Source organism: Pygoscelis adeliae, unplaced genomic scaffold (genome assembly GCF_000699105.1).
Source record: "Pygoscelis adeliae isolate BGI_AS28 unplaced genomic scaffold, ASM69910v1 Scaffold327, whole genome shotgun sequence".
Lineage (NCBI taxonomy): Eukaryota > Metazoa > Chordata > Aves > Sphenisciformes > Spheniscidae > Pygoscelis > Pygoscelis adeliae.
In genome coordinates, this window is record NW_008825300.1 from 52315 (window position 1) to 62433 (window position 10119).

General features: G+C 36.5%; 1 protein-coding gene across 1 annotated transcript in view; it reads left to right on the top strand.

Moving 5' to 3' along the window:
* The window catches only part of AQR (aquarius intron-binding spliceosomal factor), a 64848-nt gene that overhangs the window by 20484 nt on the left and 34245 nt on the right, over positions 1–10119 (top strand). The window contains 6 exon segments of the mRNA XM_009329984.1: positions 591–693; positions 1767–1887; positions 4653–4794; positions 5559–5737; positions 7622–7789; positions 8234–8403. Of these exon segments, the coding sequence (XP_009328259.1) occupies positions 591–693; positions 1767–1887; positions 4653–4794; positions 5559–5737; positions 7622–7789; positions 8234–8403 (883 nt within the window).

A 10119-nucleotide genomic window follows, 5' to 3' on the forward strand; every position in this document is an offset into this window, starting at 1 on the left:
GCAGCTGTGCCCTGGTTCTCCCGCACCTTCCTTGTGCGCCCCCTCAAGATGAACTGCTCTAGTACTAGAAGAGTACTAGAATTCCAGTATAAGAAAAATATCTTTATTTTCCTTTTTTCTAATGAATGTGAGAAAGTACTGATTTTTCTGGAAAATAGCTAGCTGCTTAAAGTAATTGTAGCAGTAATTAACTTACAGTAGTTAACCTCTAACTTTTAAAATTTAGGTTTTTTTACTCTGTTCTGTACAAAAAGTACAACAGAAATCATAAAAGTATATCACTGTATTAACTGTACTGTATTGTAAATGCTGTGATTAAAAGGATAACAGTCTGTAGTTTGACAACGGCAACGTGTGCTCTGTTGTTTGGTTCTGTTTTCAGGTACCTGTCTTGAAACAATAAAAAACATTCACACCTTGCTCTGTTTATTGCGGATGAGTGGTTCAGCTTACACCTGTGGCTGAACACACTTCACCCATGGAAGTACTGTAGAGCACTTTGTAGCATTCTGAAAATAAATATTTTAAATATCTCAAACTTCTGTAATGGGTCTAAGTGACAGAAGCGTCTTTTTCCTTCTGCCGTGCAGCTCACATATTCTCCACCAGGTGGCGTCATACCTCTGCCTGCTGCCGCCCCTTCCTGAAGGGGAAGACTCGAGCTATGAAAAGGAGTTTCTGCTGGAATTGCTGGTAAAAACATAACTAATATTGCTTGTATTTTTTCTTTTGCAAACTCAAAACATAGCTAAATCTAGCAACACTGTAGTAAAGTAGCCATTTAGGACCTTTTGCTGAACCAGCTGTGAACCGCAGCAGTGTTATAGCAGTAAACTGCATACTAAGGTGGGATTTAAAATCATGTAAGTTAAGTATTTGAAAATGTTTATTTATAAATGTAGTTTCCCTGAGAAACTAGTATGTGTGTGTTTGGTGTAATTGTAAAGGTCAATAAGCAGAGTCTCAGCAACAGTTTTGAGTTCTGGAAAATTGTTGCTCTTTATGTAGTAACCTGTTTGTCTCCTTTACAGACAAAAAATCTGCTAAAGGAGGTCTAGATATTTGGTTCCTCAAGCCCATCTGAAATACCATTTGATGCACATAATGTTTTTTTGGATATTCCGTGTATAACAGTATTACTGCAGGCTTCTAATCTGATACCAGTATTAGAATGGCATAGCTGTTTTTTTAAATCTTTTTCTTAGGCTTCTTTTGTGGATGTTGATTTCTTTAAAAATCGTTCACTTAATTTCCTAAGGTTTAGATGGTAGTAATATGATGCTTATGGATGCCATGGAGAGAGATTTGTTTAGATGACATATTGTAGTATTGGATGGATTTTTTTTTTGTCTCCCAAATTGGGAATTAAGGCTAGTTGTTGCTGAATGAGCAGTGTTAGTTAGCTGTTGACCATATGTTTAATGGAAAGCAAAATAAATTTCATTTGAAGTTGATTCTCTGCTAAGCCTTGACTGAATATTTTCAGTTCTGTTATGCCATTTTTGGTCAGCTGAGTAGCCACGTGATTGTTTGACTCTAGTACTATGACCGATAGTTGCACTATGTATTTGTTCATCTTTCGATGTCACTCTGCATGTTTAGTTATATTTAATTAAAAAACCAAGCCAAAACAAACCCAAAACTTATTAAAAGAGAGCAAATAGCAAGTGACCACCAGCAGTCTTATGGATTAATGTGTATGTTTCAAAGATAGCTTTATTGTCCCTTTTTGACTTATGGAAGTTTAAAATGCATCCTTTCTTTAGGTTTCCCGTCATGAGCGACGAATATCTCAAATTCAACAACTCAACCAGATGCCTCTGTATCCCACGGAGAAGATTATTTGGGATGAAAATATTGTACCAACTGAATATTATTCTGGAGAAGGTATGATTAGTAGTTTAGTAAATGCTGAACAGGACAGTAAATGCTGCAAAAAACCCAGTTCTGATGTTCCAAAGACAAAACGAACATAGACTTGTATGCAGTACTTTGGCATCTTCCAGTATCTTAGAGTAAAGTCAGCTTTTTTTGAGTTGTGAATCAGGAACTCTGGGATGAAATTGTTAGCAAACTTAGAGTAGATTCAAAGAGAAATCCAAAGGCCTATGTTTACATAAAGACATTTATTTGCTTCTAATCTGGGTAATAGATGTGCTATACTACCAGTTGTAGCACAGGTAGTTACTGTAAGGTGAAACAGGTTGTAAACGTGCAGCAGAAAAGCTGTTGTCTGTGCTTTGCTCTTAAGTATGTTCAAGAAAGCCTTTTTAAAAAGAAAAAGAAGGGTGGTGATGGGAGGAAATTAACACTAATTATCTTACTCTTTGATTTCAAGGTAGAAGTGTACACATAGTCACTGAAAGGTAGTGTATGCACTCTAAATTCAGAACTTAGTGTTCTTGCTTGATATGCTCATGATCAAAGAAGCAAACTGCTGGTATTGCAAACAAGGAATTATGTAATTTTAAGCTTTGCAGTAAACAACACATGTATTTTTACCTAGCTACTTTAAAAACTGTTGTGCTTTTTAAAATCTAATGCTGAAAATTTTAATGTGGATCATGAGAATTTTCTTTAGGAATGTGAAAATTTTTATTTGGAACATAGACATTCCAAATAACAACATATATCTCCAAAGACTAGTATAAAGTATGTTTCTGGTTTGAGCAGCGAGTATTCTGTACCCTCCTCCATGTAGTTTTGATTCTGAGTTTTTTTTTGTGTAGGTATGAGCCTTAAGTTCAGCTGCTTAGCATCAATTAGTTTTTTCATATAAATTCTCTGTGAACAAGTATTAATGAGAAGAAAGAGATTTTTTGAAGTTTGACCGCTTCAGATAAGGCAGGGTTATAGGCAACAAAGGATCTTTTTCCAAACCCAGATGATACAAATGCTGTCTAGAGATCTGCCCAAGAAGAGATAAAGTACTTATGTTTTGTATGATTCAAGTAGTTGAAAGCTGATTGAGATTCTTCTGAATAATAGGTCTCATGATGGGGCTTATCCCTTAAAAAAACCCCACACCACCACCACCCACCCCCCCCAAAACAAAGCAAAAAAACCCACACCAGGGTGATTGCTGTAATTTCTAGGAAATTAATATATAAACCAAGATTTTTTTTTTTTAAATTTTATTTTTTATTTTGATGAACAACACATAGGTTGTTCTAATGCTCTGGAACATTCAGGTTCTTATGTACAAGTCCAGGTAGCTTTACTGTCATTCAGACTGTATTGGAAGGCTGAATTTGCAGGACTTAACTTGTGCATGCACTGTATGTGTATTTTGTGTATATTAACCAAATACATTAATCATAATATATGTGTTATTGCTGGGGGGGGGGTGGGGAGAAAGAGCAGCTCATCACACCTGTTTCTGTGCTATTTTGTGAATTTTTAATAATGCATTAAAGAAATTTTATTAATGGTGAAATGTAATTTTGGCAAGTAACAGTGGTTGCTAGTGGAAACATTTCCTCCTCCTGTGGTGAACTCTTTTGCTATTATTATCTGTGTATTGATAGCACTGTTGTGAAGCATTTCTGGTGCTGTCAGACTGTTACAAGTATTTTTCTATTTTGCTTCTCTTAGTTTCAGATTACACTTTCTCTTTTTAATCTCCCTGTATTCTCCAGCCCTGATTTCAAACACGACAGTTTTGGTTTTGTGGTCTTGGTGGTTTTTTGTGTTCTTAAAAGTAGCTACACTCTTTTGGTCTAAAAATTAAATGAGTAATTTAGCCCAAGAAAGATGGGAGTATTGTTTCTATTTTCTTTTAAAAAATGAGGGAAGAATAATATCTGTCTGATAAATGCTGTGCAGACTTAAAGAGGTGTTGCTTCAGGCCCTGCTCTTTGTGCATGTAACTAGCTTTACATGACAGGGTTTGTTACTTGGTATTGGGAAGTGTGTTAAAGTATTTTATCACCGTGAGGCTTTCCAGAATAGAAATTACTGTGTTCTATCACCTTTCTTCACTGCCATTGTATCTCGGTGCATGTGAAAGCCAGTATGTATTACATATACCAGTGAAAGGTTTCAAGGATAACATTGCAAGTTACAAAAACCTGATGCTTTCACAGATATTAAGCATAGGTGTTAACCTGGAACATTAGTCCAGTAATGTTAAATGAGTAACATGTAAGAATTTTTATTATGGAAAATTTGCGTCTAAGACTACCCTAAAGCTATGCAAGCTTTAGGACCTGTCTTGGAGTATTAATACTCCTTGTTCAGTTAGATCTAATCTTCCTATGTTTTTCATTCTCATTTAAAAAAAAAAAATCTGTAATCAGTAACGGAAACTTTTGAAGAAAGTTGTGTATTAAGATTTGATTTCTTGGCTTAAAACTTTTTTTTACATGAATGGTTTTTGTGGCTTCTAGTAAACATAAAGGATTGGAATTGGGGAATTGTTGGATAATACTTTTTTTTAATTAGTTAATGAGCCTTTTTCATCATTATTTAATGGTGGCTTAATTGTTGAGTTCCCAAAGTACCATTACTGTGCCCTGCATTTGATTTTTTTTTTTTATAAAATCAGTTTTGTTGTAGTCTGAATAGAGGGAAGGATTCAGTCTTTAAACAGTTGACTGTACTGATTTGTTTATCCATCAAATACCTCTTCCCTTCCACCCTTACTCCCTTAGGCTGCCTTGCACTTCCCAAATTGAATCTACAGTTTCTGACTCTTCATGACTACCTGCTGAGGAACTTCAATCTCTTCCGCTTAGAGTCTACCTACGAGATCAGACAGGACATTGAAGATAGTGTCAGTAGGATGAAACCATGGTAATATTTATTAACTGATGCAAACCAGTCAGTTCAACTTCAGTTGTAATCAAAGTGCGTTTGAGAATGAGTAACTGATATTGTGTATGTACTAAATACATAGTAACAAATGCATTTGAAATTATTACATAGGTACTATGTTTTATACTAACTTCTTCCACAATGTGTTGCCATCCCGTGGGATGATTTTGTAAGGGTGTGTTGATATGTATCCCTGTAGATTTGTTAAGACAGTATGTTGGATGCTAACAACCAACCTTTGTTGTGTTAAGACGGATGAGTTAGTTTTCCAAAAGTACTAGGCCTTGGCTGACATTACAAAATCTGGAAACTTTACCACCAACTCTTCTGGTTTATGAAAGGTGTTACTGAGTATTCTTGAGTTTGCCATCTGCCACATTTTGATCCTCTTTAGATTTCAAGGGGTCATTCGGTGTGATATCTCTTTATACTCAGTAGTTGCTTTTTGTTATCTTCCCTTTTTATTCTCTCTCTGAGTTTTTTTTTTTTTAATAATGCCAGCATAAGTTGCCTTTGTTTCTTGAAATGTAAGACTAAGTCAGTTCATGTTATGCTTCAGTTCTAAAATGCAGGATTATCTGAATCTACTTCAGTAGCATGTAAAATTAAGACTTCTGCTTTTGTCTTAGAGCTGACTGTGAGGTAAATTGTTCCACAGTTTAAAAAAAGAACTGAATCTGTTACCAGATAATGTCTAACAAAACTTTGGTGTTTGGGGTTTTTTTTGTTGTTGTTTTTTTTAGGTTATCGGAATATGGAGGTGTGGTCTTTGGTGGATGGGCTAGGATGGCGCAACCCATTGTCTCTTTCACAGTGGTAGAAGTAGCAAAGCCCAATATTGGTGAAAACTGGCCCATGCGAGTACGAGCAGATGTTACAATTAATTTGAATGTCCGAGATAACATCAAGGATGAATGGGAAGGTACTTACATTCTTTGAAATAAGGTGGTCAAAGTAGGTGCTCATCAAAATACACTTTGATGTCATCTTACTTGTAAAAAAGTTTTTTTTTAATCTGAGGTACAGATTTGCTAATCTTAATACACTTTCTAAAAGTCAGTTTCTCAAATTCCAAGTCTATGAAGTTTATATTTTTCTAAACTGAAGATTGAAATTATTAAAGTATTTACATGTCCATTGGGAGCAGAATGTTTACTATTTCAGGCTGATGTCATTCAGTTTGTAACTGTAAAATTCTGTCCTTTACAGGGTATGTGGAAAAGTAACTTAGTATTTTAAATGAATATGCATGGTAATAATGTCATATTGGAAAAGTAGTGGGGAATGTGATGTCTGTCTCATATAAGCGTGGAGAGGGCAGATTTTGATTTAATTCAAACTAGTGCATTTTAGTGGTTTTCAGTATATTTGAATGTTGTTAGGAAGTGCTGACTGTACCAAATACTGTTTCTTATAAGTGTCGACAGGCGACACTTCTTTTGCTTGGGGAATTGAACTTTAGTTGACCGTGTTGGCAAGTGGCATAGAAGCATGTACTTGTACTTGGATTATCAGGAAATGTCACTCCCTTCTCTTTTGTTAGAGAAACCTGTTAAATGTGCTGGAGCTGCATAGTGTGATTACAGGTCACGTAGCACAAATGCTAAAGTTGGATTATGTGATAAATAAGCAGATACAAGTTTGGGAACATAGATCTCTATTAAAGTAGAAAAGCTAGGAGGATGGCAGCAGACTTCACTGTACTGAAGGTAGCTATATAGTGGTGCACCTAGTTTTTTAAATATTAGAACAGCCTCTCTGATTTCAAAAGCAGTAATGCTTCAACTTAATCAAAACTGAGGTGAAGAATTGATGAATCATTGCCTGACATAACAAGGTCTTGATGAAACTGCTTTAGGTTGGATAATATCCGGTGAGTCATGAGAAATTATTTGTCTCATATGAAAAATACAACATGTGTTTACTAAATTTTGAAGGTGTTTTAGATCTGTGAGAAATCTGTAGGTATACTGGAGAAAAGAATTAGTGTTCAAAATTACATTAGTGAATTGGAGAAATTGCATTTTAAAAGTAGGGTGTAATTCAACAGGGATGAATATTAAGATACTAAACTTAAGCAAGAACAAGTCACTGCACAAATGCATGTTCGGGGAATAACTGTTAGACAGTAGCTCTGCAGAATGAAAGGAGTCCGAGGTCACCATTGCTCAAAAGCAATTGTGACTCCACAACAGTACGTTACTGCTGAGGGGAAAAAAAACCACTCAGCCAAGTCATATAGCGATTTATAAACTGGAATGTAGCATGGAAAACAAGTGACTTGGTTAAGTGACTTTTTACCATATTAAGTAGATAACTAAAGTAACTTTGTTTTGGATTTTGTGCCCAGTTCTAGGCACTGCACTTTAATTTTTTTTTTTTTTTTTTTTTTTACAACAATTTGAGGTTAGTCCAGAAGAAAGCAATAAGAATAAGAGATTAATGACACACTGCTTTTGAGATAAGACTGAAAAAATCTAGGTTGTGTAACCTAAGTAAGATTACTGGGAGAAGAATAATCTTGATTTCAAGTTTGTTGCCATGAAAAAAGCGGGTTATTTCTCCTTTTCGTATCTGAAGTCCTAGCAGATATTAGTGTGCAGAATAGTGGAGAAGATGACAATATCCTATGGTTCTGAATCACTCAGAAAGTTAAACGCATATTTTGAAATAGAACGCATTATTCTCTAAACAGATGGGGTTTTATTTAAAAGAAACTTTCATGTATTCTGTTGTATATATATTAAGGAACGGAAAAGGAAAACGTCATTCAGTCAAATCACTGAATGTTCCTTTTTGGAATCAGGTCTGCGTAAACATGATGTCTGCTTTTTGATTACGGTACGTCCCACGCAACCTTATGGCACCAAGTTTGACCGACGACGACCTTTTGTTGAGCAAACTGGCCTGGTATATGTCAGAGGCTGTGAAATCCAGGGCATGTTGGATGAGAGAGGACGTGTTATTGAAGAAGGTATGGTATACCAAAACCTGTTCGAAAGATTTTCTTTTTCTCCTTTTTCTTTTTTTCTTTTTTGTTAACAGCCTAATCGTTGACTTGTTTCTCTTTTAAGCAGTGCTCACTGCTTTCATTACCTACTTGAAAAAACAAACCAATTTCATAAGCAGCCTGAGAAAGGTTAACTAGTTTCCTCTGGTAAAATCTGATATAATTAGATTAATTAAATAAATCCAGTACATTTTGGTTTTAGGAATAAAATAGCTTATATTCAAAAACTCTATTAGAAATGGGATGAAAACATGAAATAAGAATGTTTGTAATGCCATGCAGAAATTAGTTTCATCATATGAATTTGTCTAAATTTCATTTCAGGAATGATTATGGATCACTTATTTGAATGATAATCTGCTTTTAGCACTACTTCAAATTCTAATCTTACTGTTTCATTACGGGCAGGACCTGAACCCAAACCAAGACTTAAAGGGGATTGCAGAACATACAGAGTATTTCTGGACCCAAACCAGTATCAACAAGACATGACCAATACAATTCAAAATGGAGCAGAAGATGTTTATGAGACATTTAATATAATAATGAGAAGAAAACCAAAAGAAAACAATTTCAAGGTAAGGTACTGCGCATTGACTCTTAGGGTAAGAGTTTGTCTGAATATGCCAGCAGTACTGAGACATATACATTTTAGATGCATGTAGTTACGCTTTTTAGGTGGCATTGGATCGCTTCAGGAAGTTAGCTGCAGGGGGAAGTTATCACCAGCTGACATGCTTTAAGTGTTGAAGTAACTGAAAATCAGAATACTCCTACTTCACTTGAGTATATAATAAAACATTAGTTTATGATTTCAGTCTTTTAACAGGTAGCCTACGGATTAGTTGTATTTGGCCTCTTGGGTCAAGCGAGTATGTGGAATGTTTTTGTTACCTGATGTAATAGTGGACTGTAGGAAAACAAGGAGTAACTAGTCAAAAGATGAAGATCAGAGAAACCTGTTAGCTTTTGGGAGCATCACTGGATCAGTTTCTTATTGGGCTTTGAAGGGGGTCAGACGAAATTTTTAGCACTGATATATTTGATAGTCCTTATAGAGATTGTATGCTAACTGGAGCTTTGTAGATCGAATGGTGCTTTTTTTCCTGCCCTAGCAGTTTTCACACAGTTGCAGTGCATGACTCTTTGGCATTTTACTTCCTTGGGTATTCATTGTCAAGAGAGCCTTCAAGGAATTCGGTCAAAGTTCAAAATAAACCTGTGGCTAATGTGTTATGATACTGTAGATTGCCTATAAGTAAGATTAAAATTATGCGCACAACTTTAATTCAGTTTTGCATATAAATTCAGCAAATGTTGTTTTTCAGGAAGCTTATCAATAACTTAGCTTTCCTTACCCTCTGTTAAAGCAAGAAGAGGAAAGTTTCCCAGCAAAGTTGAAATGTAGATTTGAGTTTCTAGAATTGTGAATTGACATAAATTTAACTTTGACCAAGTGGTCTGTGTTGCCTATATTAAACTCTTTTGATCAGGTGGCATAATTACAGAATCATAGAATCATTTAGGTTGCAAGGCAACTCCGGGGATTACCTAGTCCAAGCCCCCTGCTCAGGCAGGGTCACCTGCAGCAGGCTGTCCAGTACCATATCTAGTTGGGTCTTGAATTCATCACCAAGAATTGAGAATCCAAAACTTCTCTGGGCAACCTCTTCTAGTGCTGAATTGTCCTCACAGTAAAAAAAGTGTTTTCTTGTGTTCAGAAGGAATTCAATTTCTTTTAATTTGTGCCCATTGTCTCCTGTCCTGTCACTGGACACTACTGAGAAGAGTCTGTCTCCCGTATCTCCATTTCCTCCTATCAGGTATTTGTCACATTGATATGATACCCCCTGAGCTGTCTCTTTTCCAGGCTGAATGGTCCCAGCTCTCCTGGCCTCTCCTCATGTGGCAGATGCTCCAGTCCCTTAATCATCTTTGTGGCCCTGCACTGGACTCACTCCAGTAACTCCATGTGTCTTTTTTTACTGAGGAGCCCAGAACTGAACACAGTGCTCCAGATTCAGGGACGGGATGCCATTTAGAGGGACCTGGAGAAGCTTGAGAAGTGAGCCCATGTGAACCTCCTGAGGTTCAACAAGGCCAAGTGCAAGGTCCTGCACCTGGGTTGGGGCAACCCCTGGAATCAGTACAGGCTGGTGGATGAAGGGATTGGGAGCAGCCCTGTAGAGAAGGACTTGGGGGTACTGGTGGATGAAAAGCTGGGCATGAGCCAGCAGTGTGCGCTCGCAGCCCAGATGGCCAATTGTATCCTGGGCTGCATCACAAGAAGCCTG